A 19,754-nucleotide genomic window follows, 5' to 3' on the forward strand; every position below is an offset into this window, starting at 1 on the left:
CATACACAGGCTGGGATTTGAATCTGGGACCTCTGGCATCATAGCTGGTTGTGATAACCACTCTGCCAGAGAGGTACGCGTTAACGTACAGGGAACTGTAGCCCCTTGAAGGCAAAGTAACTTTTCTTTGGATGTACATGCTCACCACCTCTCTGTGGCAGAGTGATTAGCACAACATGCTAAGATGTCATAAGTCCTGGGTTTGAATCCTCGCCTGGGCACAAGTGTTCTATGCAAGATTCCCTTCAATCAATCCTATCACTCCACTCCTTTCTAATTATCATCACTGATTGACCCAAGGATTGAACCAGGACCATTTGCATCAAAGGTGAGATCTCTTAATCATGCCAGTATGTAGGTCTGACAAATACATGAATGACGTAACTGTAAATTCAGATGGAAACTGGGAAAAAAATGTGTGCATTGCGCACTTGTCATGTCCAGATGCTTAACCTTTACTCTGCCGAGGGGGTCATCAGAAAAACCCCAGTTTCGCAGAGGCCTTTGGCGTGAATTTTAAATTCGTACACTTATTTGACAAAAAATATAACTCGTAGACTATTTGACCAATCTACATCGGGTTAACTTTTGTTTTGCAGCTAAAACATCAGGGCATGCAACTGTGTAGAAATCAAAACGGGAAAGCCAATAAGAAAGGTTGGGTGGGCCATGGACCCCAAATTTCAATGAAAAAAATCATAAAAATGGGGAGTTTTTCACATATTCTATAATGTAATGCACCCAGGAACATGAAATGACTTTCACTCAATTGAGAAAGGACCCTTCCTTGAAAGTAAGGCTAAAGTTTGCCCCCCCTTCCCAAAATAGCAGGGCAAGAGGGGGCAAACTTCCCATTTTTATGATTTCTTTCATCAAAAGTTGGGGCCCACGGCCCACCCAACCCCTCTTATTGGCTTTGACATTTTGATTTCTGCACGGTTGCATGCCCTGATATTTTAGCTGCAAAACAAAAGTTACCCGAAGTAGATTGGTCAAATAGTCTAAGAGTTATAACATTTTTTGTCAAATAAGTGCACGAATTTAAAATTCGCGCTAGCTTCCATACGTAACTTTGAGTTTGGGGGGGGCACATCCACATTACTTGCCAAAGCTTCGTTTAACCCACTGTAAGTCTTTCCGACCTAAAAGAAAAAGTATTAAGATAATAAAAAAACAGGAATTTTGTAATCAGCTGCATGGTCGATATATCAACCAAAACACGAGTAGCACCTTATATTCGATGGTCAATATATCTGCCAAAATATGAGTAGAGGTTAAAAGAAAGAAATAAAATGTAGGGAAATGTCAAATCTAGGGGGAAAAAAATCAATGATAACATTTCATTAACTGGGTAAATAAGTATATTATTTTGGGCAACAGAATTGGGGTTCTGCTGTATTTGCATGTAAAGTAAGTTTACACCCTTATATACTTATCTGAACAACATGAAACTTACTTGTGAGCTTTCCTCCACTTGTCCCACACACTTTGTTATGCACTTTCTCAAACTGTTGGCAGGCGAGTGACAATGCTTCCACGCGACCTCCAAAAGGAGGATCCATTACAAGAGCTACACCTTCCCCACTAGCCCCTTCAAGGAACTCTCTGAGAGTCTTTCTGCCAAGTTTACCCAGGAAAAAATGTTGGTTGAACATGTTGAACCAGCAGAACTGTGATGGGGAGTAAAATGAATGCTGAAAAGAAAACAAAGGAATTGTATCAACACTTGAAGTACACCACAACCACATAGCATGATATCAAAGGTTGGTGCCAAACTGGTTGGCCAAGTAATATGCAACATGCATCAGTATGGTGTGAAATTTCCTTAACACGAATGTTTAGCAAGCATATCATTTTGCGAGATTTATTATCCAACTTTGGTGTTCAAATTACAAGCTAGAAAAGCCATTTACATACGTAAGAGAAAGTAACGAAAGTGATCCTCAAGTCACATCATTCGGGCCATGATAGATATTCTTATTGCCTTGGATTGTTTATTTTCTCCCATCCGCATCTTGAATATCAATTTATTTATTTTTTGTTAGTCTCTCTTATCTTCCACTTTTAGTTAATTGCGACGAAGAAGATAAATGATGATATGGGAAAATTGATGAAGGGACTCTCGCAAAGAACACCCACGCTCAGGTCGGAACCCTCTTGGTGAACATCGACATTGCTGTTACGTCGAGCTCGGGAAAGAGGTAATGGAACCACCATCCACTCCCCTCTGCTTTCAAATGAATATGAGATTTTCCGAAGCGAAGGGATTGAGGCTGTTTTTTACTTAGATTAATCTAAACTAATTAGTTATGGGATACTGAGTATCACTCAGAAAAACTTTAGTGGTAAGCAATACTGCAGAGTGCTGTTTTCCCCGAACGTTTACTTCGGCTGTACTGCCACACTCGATCGGCTCCGAAGCTGATCTTTAACTCAGACGAGTGTGTCAATTTTTGTGAACAGAAGTGTACAGTTGTAACGACCTTGTACAAGTACCACCTCTGTATAAATGACCTTTCTTAGAATATAATGTGTTGAGAATTTAATTTGTATATGGTAAATATTTAAGGATGGATATACTTTTTATAGTTTGTATTTCCTCCACCCGCTTACGCTATAGCTCTTTTCAGTTCTTACGTCGTGCACTCTAGAAGTGGGGAGCGGGGAACATGCCGCTGACCTACCAGAGAACAGACCACCTAGCGGTGGAGCTGAGAGTTATGCAGTTGCGGGAGGAAGCTGCAGCGCTAACTTCGTTCTGCACGTTGCTGTGTTGCCAATTCACCGCGTTGCTGATGGTCTTTTGCCCCAGTGTTGATTCCTGTTTGTTATGAGCGGAATGTAGGAATAACATACGTGGGAGTAATTGTTGTCACGTCGTGTATTGCCTAACTGCATTGTTTCTTCGATAAACGTGTATGTGGCATGTGATGTGACGTTTATTTGTACTCTCGGTGTTCCATTGTGACGCGAACTGTGCAGCATATTGTTAGGCAAGGCAAAGACATTCTTGAGGTGTCGGGTTCCACGTGATTTGAATCACCGCTGAAATGAATCAAAAGGAACAGTACCACAAAGGCAATCGACGGTTGCGACAAAGATATAACAAGAAGAATTATCCTCGGGTATTATGTAAAGGTGAATATCCAACACTGAACAAGTTTTCGTTGATTTGCATACACAAATAAGCTTTCAGTGGGGAGTTTCGTCGTTGTGGAGGATACTGAAGTATATGGGGTTCAAGTACAAAAAGAGCAATGGCGGTAGACGATTTCTGATGGAGAGAGCCGATATAGTTACAGCCAGAGTAACGTTTTTGCAAAAAATGCATCTTCTAAAAAAATAAGGAACCTTTGCCCTATATAGGTATTTCATTTATATGAAACGTACATACATCAGAATTAAGCTCCAACGAAAATCTGGCAAAATAAAGAGGGGTACAGGGGGTTTAAAAGTGCCCCTGGGTAAAGGTGGGTGCATTATTGTTTGTCACGTATGTTGCAGTCACACTGGTTTTCTACAGGAATGTAAATTAGTTTTCAGTGGTTTTTTGCAGTTTTTAGATACGCTTGACGAAAGGAACATCAAAGATGCAGTGATTGTAATGCTAGCTACCATTCGGTACAGTTAGAAAGAATTCCTACAATGTATGCACTTGATATCATACACTTATCGGTATTCTACTGACCGCAATATGCATTCTCAGGCCATACGTGAAGAATGGGACGTCAGTATTTCATGGTTCTTTCGACTTCAACTCGCCTTTCCCGCTACTCTGGCAACGCTGCAGTCTCTCTCTCTAACCGGCCTGTCTCGTTGCGCTGGATAGGTCGTTTTCCCGCTCTCCACTTCCCCTGCCAGCTTCTAGAGTGCACGCCGTAACAACTGAAAAGAGCTATAGCGTCGCCGAACTTTATAAAGGCGAGAGCTTGGCTAGCAGCTCAGATGAACTCCGCCTGCGGGCGAGAGAACACACTCCATTTTTGGGTGAGAGGACCCACTGTAATTTCTAGCAAGAGATGTTCATTCCACTTTCTAGCAAGAGATGCCCACTCTGCCTAACCAGCGAAATAAATTTTAATTGAACCTTTTCCTTAAACCCAGTCTCTTGAATGGTGGGAGATTAAAGTGACACCCCGTCGTATCGATGCTGTAAAAACGTCAGTTTCTTATCCAATGTGGTACCCCGTCTCGCCGACGTTGGGAAAAAACATGTTACCAGGGTTACCTCAAGCTTCTTTTTCGGCGACTTTAATCTAAACCTTTGTGATAGCCGTTTAACAGGAAAAATATGTATATTATAAGAGGTTGGGTATAAATGTATCAGTTTCTTTAAAAGTTAATTAGTGTAGTTCGATAACTGTATAAAGTTCAAAAGTTGTAACATTAAAGATTTCCGTACCTGTAGCTGTGTAACTATAGGTCTAATGTATAACCCTACTGTAAGGGGTCTAAGCTTCTTTCTTGTCTACAATTGGTATTGAATAAACTTTATGTGTTAAAGTCTTTTCTTGAGTTTTCTTTGTATCGCTCTGGCAAAACTTCTGAAGTAGTAAGTGCATCTACACCCGAACCCTGAGTGTAATGGAATCTCATGCCCTGACTGTCAAAAAGTTTTAGCATTATGGGCAAATCTGCATCAAGAGTAACCAGCCACCGCTACATTTAACAGACAAACAAATCAATCAGTTTCACCGGACACCTGCGGAGCAGAAGGAGGAGGAAAAGACCGTCCGCCCGTTCGTTCATGGCACTGCACAATGCTGCTGTAAGCAGAAATTTTGATTGAGAAAAAAGATGCATAATTTATCAGTTGAAAAAATTCATCGCATGTGACAAGCCAATTTTACTAATATCTGGTTCTTAAGAAGACTAGAAGCAGATGCTTCATCCTACCACATGTTTTCTGAAAGTCCTTGCTCATCAAAGCATGCTGAGAAACCCTTGAAGCGGGCACTCACAGATGAACATCGGTAACATTTAAGCAAAATTCATGACTAGTTAGTACTACAACAACAACAACAACTAATAATAATAATCATTACTATTAAAAAATATTATTGCATGCATATAACAATAATATACTATTCAATAGTAAATATCAGTTACAATACGTGTAATTAAATAGGACTAAGGACACATCCTGCTAGAAGAATTTGTTGCATGCACTACATAATTCATTCGTTTTATATGAATTCTAAGGTCAAAAACCAACAAGGGTAATATGCTAAATTGAAGTTAAGCATTTACGCTACAATTTTTGGTTGGAACATTTTTTCTCAGATGGCTAGATTATTAAAAAAATAATGATAAAACATAAAATTAATAGTAAAAAATATATTTTTTTTACTAATCCGTGCTCCTATCAAAAAACCTAAAATTACATAAAATATAGAACACATCTTAAGCTCATTTCAAAAAAGATTGTTGAGATCGGACTGCTGGTTTCAGAGATATAGTAGTTTTTTTTTTTCAAATGTCAACATCCGCTGTCTTAGATTGGCTGCCATATCTATTAGCTACACACCCATATAACTGTGGCATAATGGAAAATTAGTACCCAAATTAATTATACCGAATTCTTGGCAGGCCCATAGACTATTATAGCCTAATTTCCAATAGGTTCTCTGACTAAGATTAATTCTTAATTCTACGCATGGCTTAGCTACTAGATTTGGCACAGAATGACAAGAGACCTTTTGTTTGAATCCTGGTCGAGCCTCCATTTTTTGCTTAAATTCCTATGAAGTGTGTATGGCAAATCGTAAGGTGAGATTACTGCTGTTTTTGTGTGTGCCATATTGTGGAAATGTGCAAGTGGTGGTTGTTGAAAGTGGAATTAGATAGATAAAATGACCAGATATATACAATAATAATAATAATAATAATAATAAAAAGACTGCTTCAACGTGGAAATGAAGAGGAGAGTAGAAAATCTAGGAACAGAGTCACATATTGTGACCCATTATCTGATTCAACCTGATTTATTCATTCAGTTCTTGGAGGGGAGTACATGATAAACCACAACTGCCAAATTTATGTTATGTGAGAATCCAATCATCCCAACCACTAGCCATGTGTTCAAACTTGCATCTCTGTTGATTGTATCACGTAGCATTATTTGTACATAATCTTGATATGCAGAAAAAAATGAAACACTAGATTTATAAGTGGATTCATGTCTGAATGTGATGTACCCTTTGGGAACCTTTATTATACATGCATACCCCCAGTTGAAATGTATTAACATTTTTTAATAGTTTATAATATGTGTGTTCCTCAGACATCTCAAATGCCAAAAAATAAGTAACAAAACTTATGGCAAAGCTCTAGTTCACGTTTGTGGCATGAAAGCTGCATATGACAGTGGTTCCCAAAGTGTGCTAGCTTAAAGGGGCACTGCGAGATGTTCCAATATTTTCACTGAAATGATATAATTGTTCCAAATATGTGCTTATTTAGTACTGTTTACACATAAAAATGTTTCGGAATTTTGAAATGTGTGTTAATTTTTTAACTTAACGCAAGTAACCTAACCACACTAACTGAGCGTTGCAAGTGTTACAAAGGCCTACATTCTGACTTGGGCGCTGCAGGAAAATCTTGAAACACTAAGGGTGCCGTGAAACGAAAAAGTTTGGGAACCCCTGGTATATGCAATTACACATTTTTAAATCCCAGTGAGAATGTCTTCTCGTTGTTCACAGAGAAAAGCAGACGAACAAAACACTTACATATCTCCAATCAATGTCCATAAGAAGACTCTTCATGGATTTGTCCTTCTGGATGGCTTCATGGAGACTAGGGGAACCAACACACAAGATGTGTTTCTTGTTCATTTTCTTCAATACACTGATAAACACTTCTGTTGTTCGCTGTGTGAAGTAATACTGAGCCTCCTTCTTATTACTTTCTTCAGGTCTAAGCAGCTGAAAATACACATCTATGAAATTAAAACATGCACATACCTAAGAGAACAGTAGAGCTGACACCATCTTTGAACAAGCACCACTTATTTGTTACATTCCTTCAAATTTCACATAAAGAACATCTAACATCACGAGCTGAACAGAACATGTTTTTCTTACCTGTGATAAACGTCAACACATCACACATACAGTCTGTTTGAGTTTTTGTTTTAAGTGGGATCCCTTGATGAACATTACAAGGCAACAATGTTACCACCGCACCATCGGGGAGGCCTCTACATCACATATACAATTAAAAGACTGATAGTATATTGCAAATTTCTCATCTCCATTATAAAGATGGGGGAAGCACAAGACTGCTATATTCTGTATTCCTTCACTCTCCTCACTTGCTGGTTTTTCTAAAGTAGTTTTCACGTTCAGAAGAGACAACGGCGCTTATGGAGAAACCGCACAGTGTTGCCAATACAGCGCTAGCTCATGTCGCCGGGAAATGATGACCTTCCTTCACAACGAAGGTGTTACATATTTTGTATATATAATGATAATTATATGTAATTATTAATATTAATATTATACTGTGAACGTTACAGTTACCCTTTTTACTATGATCCATTGCGATCACTACACACGCGAGTGTAATGCACGAATATGACACTTCAGAAATCACTTAAAAAAGTAAAAATCACTGAGAGCTCACACAACTGAAAACACTTTTTCGGGAGAGGGAAAAAGTCTAAACAGACCAAAGCAGATCTCTCACTCAAGTAAGGGGAACCTGGCACATGGGTTAGATTAAGTTGCAACCCAAACAAACAAATGAGTTATGGCCCACGTGAACTGATAAGACGTGAATGACTCAAGCAAGGCATGTCATATTTCTATCTTGAACCCCCATATTTTGTCACGTGTTGGAAAGCCTTTCAAGGGTTAATATGGTGTCTATGAATTTATGTGTACGTTGGAAACTGAAAGGTGATCTTCATTTCAGTATTAATGTCGACAGTAATGTAAACGAAAACAACGTGTATTTGCGACAGCACTAATGTTGATTACAACAACAGCATTGGAAATAATTGTCAATTATTAAATTTAAGTAATTTCAATTCTATTATAACAAACAGCATGAAGTTCATATTTTTACTGAATGGAAATAAAATAACTCGAGAACTTGGTGGTGATTAGCCGGAATGCTGCGGTGAGTCAGCTCAAGATGGCCAGTCAAAGTCTCCTTACTTCGCGCGCGGTTCGGGTTAAAAAGAAACTCCAAATGCATGGAAGTAATATTTCTGGGAACCTTTGAGTGGTTATAAAAAATAATTTCATTATTTTCTCCACAACTTTGTCGCTGGAAGTTTTTACTTGGAATTACAGAACAAAAAATGGCCAGCGACGACATTTTCTACTGCACGAATATAAAAAATCTCCACATACTTTATTTGAATATTTTTTAATGCAAATATGCCTTAAAGTATTGATAAATTCTGAGTACCACCGTCACCTATGACAATTAAAAAACAGTGTCAATTTTTTTCATAATGAAAGCTTCAATTTTACGGCATGTTTCAACGTTAGGAATGAAAACAATGTAAAAATTGTGTTTTCACAGAAAATTTGAGTTTTTAATTTATCTAAAATTATGTAAGCAAGTTACCGGTTTTTTGTGTTCACCATCGTATTCTCTACAAAATTTCCTGCAAAACTGCAGGTACCGATTTTACTTAAGCTAAATTTGTAAATCCAGAAATTTGACAACAGCGCGCTCGTATTTCCCATAAGAAAAGCATTGCCCATAAGAGCCCATTGTGTCTTCTGAACGTGAAAACGACTCTAGTTAATGTGTGCTGTGATGCATTTTATGCAGGCAATAAAACCAAACCTTCAAGTTGTTGGTTGTCATTTTGCATGCATCACAAGATATCCAGATTCCAAAATATATACAGTTATTTGCAGTGTGTGTGCAACTTGGGAGATGAATGAATGGCATATGATTAAGTGGGTAGAAAACATCAAGTCTTACATGGGACTCCTAGCTTGCTTTCATGCACTATGCACAATATCTTCAGGTATGTAATGTCTAAAATATGTAAAAGAATGTGGCTACTTACTTAACCCTCCATAACCCGTGCGGTGGCACTGAGTGCCACCTTTTTTAAAATTTTGAATTATTTACCTTACCAGTGCAATAATGGTCGGGGAAAATACTAGGTAACATACCTACACAACTCACCCAAAAACATAGAGGCATTAGTGCTTTTTTCTGGTGTTCTTTCAGTTTCTTACATGCATCTGAAGTGACCAGTCCCCTTTAAGTGGCACTCAGTACTGCACATGGGAACGTTTTCTGCCTTCAATCATAGCACGCCAGCTATGAATTTGGCGGAAATAAGAATAAAATGACAGTACTTTGTTCGGAATGAAAATTATTTGTATGCAGAAACCATTGCAGTACTCATACGAAATGTCAGAATTGTCAAAATAATGATATTGAAAAGTGACAATCGGTTCCTTTTATTTGAGTGTGTACGTCTTTTTTTACGTACATCTCATAAAAGTAGGAGAAACATATAGAGATTTGAATATTTTAAAAATATTTTGCAAGTTCCTTCAAGTTGTGTTTTATACATTGCTTTTTCTGCGAGCCAGGAAGATTTTGACTCAGAATTTTGGAACAAATAGTTCCTTTCTATATAAGTTGCACGATTTCAATTCACTTTGAAAAATTCGTCAAAAAATTTGTGAATGGAGAGTTCATTTTTTAGATCCCTCACTACAAGGGTCACTATTTATATTTTGAGCCTAACAATGAAAAAACAGGAATTTGGCATTGAAAACTGCTTTATTGTTTTTCGAAGTATTCTCCTTTATGGTCAATACACTTTTGCATTCGTTCCAACCATTTGTCAAAGCAGTTTTTCCAATCTTCTTGAGACACCTCCATAATATGGTTTTTGAACGCATCAACAGCATCTTCCGCCGATGAAAATCGTTGTCCACGCAATTTATTCTTGACATTCGGGAACAAGAAGAAGTCATTGGGTGCCAAATCAGGACTGTACGGCGGATGACCCATCAATTCGATTTTTTGACTGTTCATAAAGTCGGTTGTTAGACGAGATGTGTGACAGCTGACATAATCTTGATGAAGAATGATCCGACGGCGTTTGTTTATTTTCCGTATTTGACCGAAGACCTCTGGCAAATAAATTTTTGTGTACCATTCAGAGTTGACCGTTCTACGTTCTTCTAAAGGCACAGTTGCCACATGACCAGTTTTCCCGAAAAAACAGGCGACCATTTGTTTCGATGTGCTTCGAGCGCGAACAACTTTTGTTGGATTGGGTTCATCTTGAAACACCCATACATTCGACTGCTGTTTACGTTCCGGCTCATATGCATATATCCATGATTCGTCACCTGTTACAATCTTATATACGTCTTTTCAAGCACCACGATTGTATTTATTGAGCATTTGTTTGCACCAATTGACGCGAGTGTCTTTTTGAGTTTTTGTCAAATTGTGTGGGATCCAACGAGAACATACCTTTCTCACAGCTAAATGATCATGTAATATTTTATATATGCTGGTGGAACTAATGCCTATGGTTGCCTCAATCTCACAGTATGTCACATGACGATCTTGCAGTATTAGGTTTTGCACAGCATCAATGTTTTCTTGAACAACAACTGATTTTGGACGACCTTCGCGAATCACGTCGGTGAGGAAATGGCGGCCACGATTAAATTTGTTATACCAGCATTTCACAGTGGCAAAGGATGGGGCTTCATCGCCAAATGTGGAAGTAAGTTGATCGATGCACTCTTGTCTTGATAATCCACGTCGAAAATCGTAAAAAATCATCGCATGAAAATGTTCACGAGTTAATTCAATTTTATTGTTGTCGCGCAATCTCCAAGGCAACATAAACAATGCAAATGAAGCTATTGACAAAACATTTGAAGTACATTATAGTCAATAATGCCAGACAATTCCGTGCAAACGTCAAATCGCGCCTAACTTCAATCAGTGTTGCCAAGGCTCAAAATATAAATAGTGACCCTCGTATGTGGCAAAGTTTAGTTATGTTTAGAAGAATATTTTGATACATTTGCTTCAAGAGTCTAAGCGTGTAATTCTATGAGAAACTCTCTCTCATTTTTTTTAAAGTTTATTTCCTTTAATAGCTAATAAAAAAGTTATGTATGGACGTGTTTACGTTCATATATATTTAGCCTGATTTCCAGTAGGTGCTAGTGTAATTCAACATCGATTTGCATCAAAAATTCGTGTAAAAAAAGTTGGTTTCGATAGGGTGGAACAGAGTGCAGCATGCGGGACATTTGTGCTACTATGAGGATGTAGATGATTGAGGGTTAATCCACTAAAATTTCTAAAATCCAGAAATGGATACTACAGAGTGGGGCAAAATTAAGTAAACACTTTTGGGATGCTATACGTTTTTAAGTAAATGACAAAGACATACAGTTTGATTAGTAATGAACAAGAACTGTACCTCTCCAAATGAAAAACATTCTTGTGCCACTGTGTGTGTGTTTGTGTGTAGATGAAAATCTGCCTCCCTCGACAGTTTTCAATGATTTTGCACCAAAAACTTCTGTTTTCTGTACATGTAAGCTCAAGTACAAAAGGGAGCAACACGTGTTCTTTGTGGGAAATTATATGGAGACTAAATCGCCAAACCAAATTTGATGGTTATTACTAGGGTTAGGATTTTTATGACTTAGCATATTTTTTTTGGTAACAGGATGTGTTCACTAAATATATACAAATTCATATTGTGAAGAAACTTATTGAATTAAGGTGATTTTTAAGGGCATATTTTAGCATATTTGGCCATTTCTACATGATAAAGCATATTTTGATGGATTTTCCGTCATATTCAGTAAATTTTCGCCTTTTCAAGAAATATACAGTCATTTTCCAAGTGGATTCATTCTTACTCCCATGTTTACTTGAGGTTTTTTTTTTGGACTGCAACAAAATTTTTTTCATTTTTAATTGAAAATTTACAGAAAGTATTCATAGTGCATTTCAACTCATCAGGCACCATAAAGTGAACTAAAAATAGTATGTATATGAAAATATTTCAGCATAAGTTAGATATTGATGTTTGAAAGTCTAGTTATAAGGGCATATTTTTAAAATTATAGTGCATATTTTGTAAAATTTTAGGTCATAAAAATCCTAGCCCTAGTTATTACATAAGCTCTGTGTGCCGTAAGATATTTCATATAGTTAGTTCAGTTAAAGCACAGATTAATAACTTAATTATAGTGTTTTATAAATTAATATTTGATAAAACATTATAAATAACTTAGGGATGGGACCCATTAATCACAACTCTCTTAGTACAGGGAGGTTATTTCAGTCGTTCACCGCCAGCCTGTCGGCCGTTCGGCGGACTCTTCATGCAACAGGTCCCGGCAAATTGCGTTCAGGAAGTCCGTAACAGAAACCGCTTGTTTTGTAATGTTTCCACTTTTCACAATTACAGTTACAATTACAATTGAAATAAGCACGTACCTTGTCGCAAGGATGCTGGAAAAGGTGTCCTCGCAAATACAAATATTTCTGGCACCTTATTTCTGACAGAAAATCTTAGATTAGACATCGTTACTTTATCGTCAGTTGTCAGAAAGGGAAGACAGCATCCCGGCGCATAAAGCAAACCGAAAGCGTAAAATGATATTTAAAAGTAATAATAATGATGATCACTAACCTCCTGTGTTATAAGAGATGTTGAAAATGACCTCCTTTAACAGCAATACAACACGTTTCTTAGGTTCAAGAGATCCTGTCTATCGTAATTCCCTGACCACTTTTCTGCAAGAATTCGTTTTCACGTAATTATCGTAACAGAAACCGCTTGTTTTCTAATGTTTCCACTTTTCACAATTACAGTTACAATTACAATTGAAATAAGCATGTACCTTGTCCCAAATACAAATATTTCTGGCACCTTATTTCTGACATCTAATCTTAGATTAGTCATCGCTACTTTATCCTCAGTTGTCGCGACAGCGCCGGCAGCTTATCGGGGGTTGGGTGAGTTGTCAGCCGCGAGAGGGCGCTTCATACTGCACGTGTCGGCAGTGATGCCAACCGTAGGGACATGTCCCTAAGCATAGGGACTTTTCACTAAATTTCGCCCGCGTAGGAACGTAGGGACAGATTTTGCCAAATGAGGGAAAACGTAGGTACTTTTTTCAATCTTGGTAAATGACATTTTATGAATTAGTTTATCTGGATACTTTAGCGAAGAGGAGAAAAAAGAAGTAACTAACAAATCTCCATCAGAATTTTGGAACATGTTATCGGTTACCAAAAACTTTCAAGGCAAGTTCCTTTTTGAAAACATTTCCACTCTCGCGAAAATAGTGCTAACATTGCCACATTCTAAAGCGGAAACGGAAATAATATTTTCAATGTTAAGTGATACAAAAACAAAAAAGGGAAATAAAATGGGACCAGAATTGTTAAAGACTGCAGGAAATACAGCATCACCAACCAACATCTATCTCTGCACAGCAGCAGCATGTATGACTTCAAATAACATAATCAACAGTAAACGACTCAACCTTATTCATTAGGGGTGTGCGGGATACTTTACTTTAAAAAGTCGTTAATTCTCGACGTTTTCTGCCTTGTAAGTTTCTGGAACTTATCGAAAATTGTAAGTTTTTATTCTAGAAATGCAAAAACAATCACTTAAAGTGAAAATGACTTGTAAAATTCGAGATTTCCAGTGCTTCGGGAAATTTCGAACATTTCCCGTCCCGAAAATTTTCCGACTTGGTCGGGAAATTGCAAATATTTCAGTACCGAATGTCGGGATTTAAAAAAAATACCGTCCCGATCCCGTCCCGACCCAAAAAATTCTGTCCCGCACACCCCTATTATTCATTAAGGCAAGAATTTACAATACCGGACCCTTCTGTAATTTCTATGCTACGTCTTATACTCACGAAATAATTATTCGTGATGATTTATCTCAAGTTAACATGTTGGGGTGAGAGGGAAAAAATGTTAATTAACGTGTAGAAGTTGTAAAATAAGCATTTCAATTCTCGCAATGATTCTCCGTATACAAGTATGGTAGCCATATTTGTTGATATGAACAAATTACAATTAGTTACGCTGTCTACAGCGTTGCCACACTGTTTATTTCATACTTGGAGAGCATGGATTGTGTAAGAATAGCGGAAGAGAACAGTAAAAAAGTTGTTAATGTTATACAGATTGTTAGGTGGAGTGTGCAGGAGGGCTAATTAATAAACTTATTCATTTCAGTATATTGCCCAAAGAACGTGCTTACATGTGACAGCGACAATCACGATGTAGAAGAACTGATTTCATTACAGGTAAATTTGGCAACATTACATCAATCATAAAATTGCAGGATACTAAAATGGCGTCCTCGATGATGTTAAAGTGCTACGAAAAAAATATTTTTTATCGGTTCGTAATCACAATTACCGCAAAACCATTCAGGAATAGCCCCACTGAGCATTCTCGGTAAGGTTAGGTTAAGTTAAGTTAGACAAGGCAAACATAGTTAAAATTTGGGCTCGAAAAACGGGTAGCCCAACAAACCATTGACGGATAGCCCCACGAACCATTCAGGTACAAAAAAGGTAAAGTGTTCCCCTGTGCCTAGCACCACGCCATGAAGGCGTATAGGGGGTGTGAGGGTAACGCCCCACACTTTCTTGATCCGGTCGTGAGTGGGGGTGATGTGATCAGCATCACGCCCCTGACCGCCTTTACCCCCCAGGGTTTCCCCCAGGTACCCATGTTATTCGACGCTGGGTAGGCGCCGGGGCCGCTTCCAGGTACGGTTAGGTTAAGTTAGGATAGGCAAATGTAAATTCGCTCCTTCATTAATTGTGGAAGCACCGAGCAGAAAGATTTGGTAAGTAAATGTGTATATTTTATCTTCTGTTTTGCATGCTCATGAGGTGATAATTTTTTTAGTCGCTTTACTTGGCGTAGGGACATTTGGTCAGTTGTAGGGACATTTTGACTACGTCTGTAGGGACATTGCCGAAAAATGGTTAGCAACACTGTCGGCTACCAGACGTCAGTGTACGTTCATGTTCACTTCTGTTTGCGTTTATCAGTACACGTGTTGCTTATACTGTGTTATTGTAATGTGCTACTCATGGCCAGTGCTTTATTGTGTGTTAATTGTTATTCATTCATTAGTTATGTCGTTAAACAAATATAGTCTTGAACAGAGAGTTTTTATGTACGATAATTACGTGAAAACGAATTCTTGCAGAAAAGTGGTCAGGGAATTACGATAGACAGGATCTCTTGAACCTAAGAAACGTGTTCTATTGCTGTTAAAGGAGGTCATTTTCAACATCTCTTATAACACAGGAGGTTAGTGATCATCATTATTATTACTTTTAAATATCATTTTACGCTTTCGGTTTGCTTTATGCGCCGGGATGCTGTCTTCCCTTTCTGACAACTGACGATAAAGTAACGATGTCTAATCTAAGATTAGATGTCAGAAATAAGGTGCCAGAAATATTTGTATTTGGGAGGACACCTTTTCCAGCATCCTTGCGACAAGGTACGTGCTTATTTCAATTGTAATTGTAACTGTAATTGTGAAAAGTGGAAACATTACAAAACAAGCGGTTTCTGTTACGGACTTCCTGAACGCAATTTGCCGGGACCTGTTGCATGAAGAGTCCGCCGAACGGCCGAACCGCTGGCGGTGAACGACTGAAATAACCTCCCTGTATTAGACAATGTATAATGATTTTATAAATATAATTTGTTTACAACCTGACATTTCAATTGGCTTTAATTTAGTGCAATTGGGTCATGTTGTTATCTTTTATGACAATGACTATATATTTATCTACCTGGATTATGTAAAGTTAGTCTCTAAATATAAAGCTCCTATTTCAAAGTAAGATGCATTGCAGTTGCCTGGTTTACATACAGGTTCTATATGGAAAGAGGTGTGATTTTTTTTTATAGCAAAAATTAATGTTATTTTTCTCAATTTTTACATTATATTCCCTTGAACTTGCATCTTACTGTAATATCACAATGGTAGCTATATTCTTTATTAATGAGGGGATATCAAAAGTAATTGAGTAAATTGTTTACAGCCAAACAGAAATGTTTTCACAAAAACTGAAATTTACATTTGGAAGTACATGTATTTTGCCACCTTTCCAAGAGATGGCAGGTGTGTGCGCACGCTGAGAGGCAGTTGTTTCAAAATGGCAGCTATGCTTGAGACGTTCGACACAGTGTGATTCGGTTTCTGTGGTCAAAGAGACAGAAACCACCTGTTCGGCCCACTGAAGGAACGAACAACTTGCCGGCAAACACTTCAGCTGAGACACGGCAGTTGTGACTCATGCATCGTTTGTTACGCATCCAGCCGAATGTTTCTACCGGATGGGCATCGAAAAATTGGTGTCATGGTTGGACAAATGTATAAATGCGAATGGATGTTATGTGGAAAAGTAGAGTAATATTCAACCTTGAAAATGTATATTTCAGTTTTTGTGAATACATTTCCGTTTGTCTGTAAAAAATGTACTCAATTACTTTTTGATATCCTCTCGTACATGTGTGAAATTGAATCATCAGTCGCTTGCCTAACCCTCAATGTCACTGCAATCCCCAGCAATTTGCTGAATATGCAATGGAGTTCATTAGAAACACAAAATCAAATTAAACATGAAATTTTCATTTCATAACTAGCTAGACATGAAATGTGTGTATCACATCAAATTGCCAACTTAAAATCATTTTAAGGCTAATGCAAGAGGTCCCAGGTTTGAATCCCAGTCTGGACACGGGTGCTCTTTTGTGTGTTCTTTCATTGATTTCATCATATCATCCATCACTCATTCTCATCTTTGCAAGTAGCCAAAAGTGGCAGAAATGCGAATTAAATAAACCAAATTAAATCAATCACTTTCTGGCAAAAATGAATGCATTTCGGTGAGTAGTCGCAAACATGAAATGTATGGTCCCTTCACATAAAACGTTGCGATTCTGTATCGGTTTTATATTAGTGCCAGTAAAACTTGACATGGGTTCATCCCTAATAAATAATGATTTACACCAATTCTAATGGTGAACTCTCAACGATATAAATTAGTCAACTTTACCTTAGTAGGATGCTGGATATGGTAGTCTGAACCACCACGTGCCACGTCATGGCCTTTGTGGAGCTCACGTTCATCTTCAAGGAGCAACAACGAACAGGTGTGGCAGAAATATCTTTCATTTGAAGGAACATCCAGGATCTTCTTTAACCTGGCATGGACATTGGAAAGTACTTAGTAATAATAGCAACATGATTCAAAAGAGGAAAAAAAAATGAAAAATAAAAACAGTCTACCAGCATTGATTTTTATATATATATATATATATATATATATATATATATATATATGTGTGTTCTCCTCCGTGGCCGTGCAGTTTAAGGTGCTGTGCTTTGGACTCAGCCTGCGGGACGGCACGGGTTCGAGCCTGCCTGGGTTTTCGGCCTGTGTATAGGACCGGTGGCAACCCACCATCATGAGGAAATTGGGGAGCTACGAGTGAGTAGCATAATCCGGTCTCAGAAATCTCCTATAAAGCTGATACCGGTTGAAGATCACATCTCAAGGTAGGATTCTGAGAGAGAGACTGGCAGTCGGGATATAGGCCAAGGCCCTTCCAGGGCTGTCGAGCCACAGATCATTATACATATCGAAGACATGAACTGCATCGTCAGTTGAAGAAGGATAGATGGAAAATCTGATATTTCGAGGTTATAGCCTCATTGTCACATGTAGGTACAAAGTATGGAAGTAAACAAAAGCATAGAGGCACAGAGTACTGATGCCAGGGTCTGCACAGTGGTGCCAGAAACAAATGATAGAACACAGGTTTTACGAGCAGATCCTTTGACCAGTGTTTACTTCAGGGTGGATGGTGGGTGGGTTGCGGCTCAGGACGGACTGGAGAAATACTTATTGGGTGGCTAGGTTGAGTCCAGGGGCTATGGTGGCGTGTATGCCTGATATGTAGGCCCTTTCCCATTGCCTGTGGGTGGAGGTGTTGGTGTGCTGGGGGTAATAGATGCATTATGCCTACATGGAAACAGTTGTTGAAGCTGGTGGTGTGGCTCTTGGTGTGGGTGGTAACGGTGAAGTCTGAGTTTTCGGTGGAGGCTCTGTGGTTATTGATGTGGAGGGTTCAGGGGGTAGAGGTTTCACCCAGGTAGAGAGAAGTAACCACAGATTTAACAGATGAGGGTGTATATTTGATCTCTGAGGGCAAGGGAGAATGGGATGGCTTTCCTGGTATGGAACGGATGTGAGCTGGAGATATGACAGATCATAAGTTCTCTAGTTGAAAATGTTGTATATAAAAATAATCACGCTGTACAAATTACAACTTTGCCAGCAATGTGTAAAAAACTACAATGGCAATCACGCTGTACAAATTATAACTTTGACAGCGCTGCAAAGAAAAGTCATATTGGCAATCGCATTGTATAAAATAGAGGAATAGGAGGGTGGAGAGATTCTGTGGTTTGGTTGAATGGAAGCCGGGGTTGTAAGTTTATGCGATGCATGTTAATCGGATTGTTTTCTAACAAATTTCAAGCATGTTTGCATGTAAAAATTAATAAAAATCTGAATTTACTAACACCAGACTTGTTTTTGACATTTTTCATGAGTTAGCGTATGTGGTTTAAGCCTGAAAGGTAAAAATCCAAGTAAGGAAGTTGGTCCCCTGCGATTCTCCAGTTGCCAGAAGTGCTACGAGAATAGGTAGGCGGTCATAAAAGATTTTATGAGACTCAGTACGCTGTCTCAAAGATTATTCGTCTAAAGATTATAATGTGAAATATTTTACATTATCATCGGAACTAGTTTGCAAAAACGAAATATGTGATTCCACGATTGTGATAGTGTTCAACTAGTTCTTGTTTGGTGCAAAGTGAATTTTAGTGGTTTTACGTGAAAAATAAGAAATATGGAGCAAATATTGGCTGAATTACGAGCTATCTCGAAGTCACAAGAGGAACTTAAACAGGAGTTAGGACAAGTGAAAGCAGAATTTAAGAGTGATCTAAAGAATCTAGAAAAAAATATAAGAGCTGATCTGAACATCCGACTGAATGTCATGCAGAAAGATGTGTCCCTATACAGGCAAGAATGCATTTCTAGGAATGAGAAGGTTAGGAGTGAAACCCAGAAAGTTGACATGGAAGTGAGAAAATTGATAGAAGAAAAGGATGAATTGCGTCAGGAACTGGTGGTTGTGAAAAACAAACTTTTTGAACTGGAAGAAAGAATAGAAAACAATCAAGCCAAGACAGTATGGTGTCATCGTCAAGTACAAGTACAAGTACCAGAGTCTGTCAAAAAGAAGCCTGCATTTTCACCTGTAGATCACCAGGAATCTACTGAAGAGCCATCAGAAGCTGAAGAATGGTTTAATTTTACTGCTGGTAAATCTCATACAAGTGAAAATATTCCCATCGAAACTAGTGAATTACAAAATGGTAATGTTTCCCATGAGGTAGAACATTTAGTGGGTATTGTGAACAATACAGTGTTGCCCGTTTTGTCAGGTGTAGCTCAACAAGTTAAAGTTCTACAGAATTCATCTACTACCATGCTACACAGGTTTCGGGAAAGTGACTCAGATAGTTCACCCAGCACAATTAGCTGTCATTCATCTGGGCTTAAGAGTAGAAAAAAGAATAGTTCTAGGAAAAAGTCTCCCTTAGTAAATGTGAATAATAATGATAGTGTAACAACACT

At 38.2% G+C, this 19,754-nt stretch overlaps 1 protein-coding gene across 1 annotated transcript in view; it reads right to left on the reverse strand.

The window, feature by feature from the left end:
- The window catches only part of LOC145991031 (rRNA N(6)-adenosine-methyltransferase ZCCHC4), a 64,053-nt gene that overhangs the window by 29,099 nt on the left and 15,200 nt on the right, over positions 1-19,754 (reverse strand). The window contains exons 4-6 of the mRNA XM_083126712.1: positions 17,100-17,247; positions 6,735-6,929; positions 1,457-1,694 (exon numbers count right to left, since the gene is read on the reverse strand). Coding sequence (XP_082982838.1) covers positions 1,457-1,694; positions 6,735-6,929; positions 17,100-17,247 — 581 coding nt within the window. The remainder of the gene's footprint in view (positions 1-1,456; positions 1,695-6,734; positions 6,930-17,099; positions 17,248-19,754) is intronic.

The sequence above is a fragment of the Lepisma saccharinum genome, chromosome 8, assembly GCF_977018435.1.
Source record: "Lepisma saccharinum chromosome 8, izLepSacc3.1, whole genome shotgun sequence".
In the NCBI taxonomy this organism is placed as follows: domain Eukaryota; kingdom Metazoa; phylum Arthropoda; class Insecta; order Zygentoma; family Lepismatidae; genus Lepisma; species Lepisma saccharinum.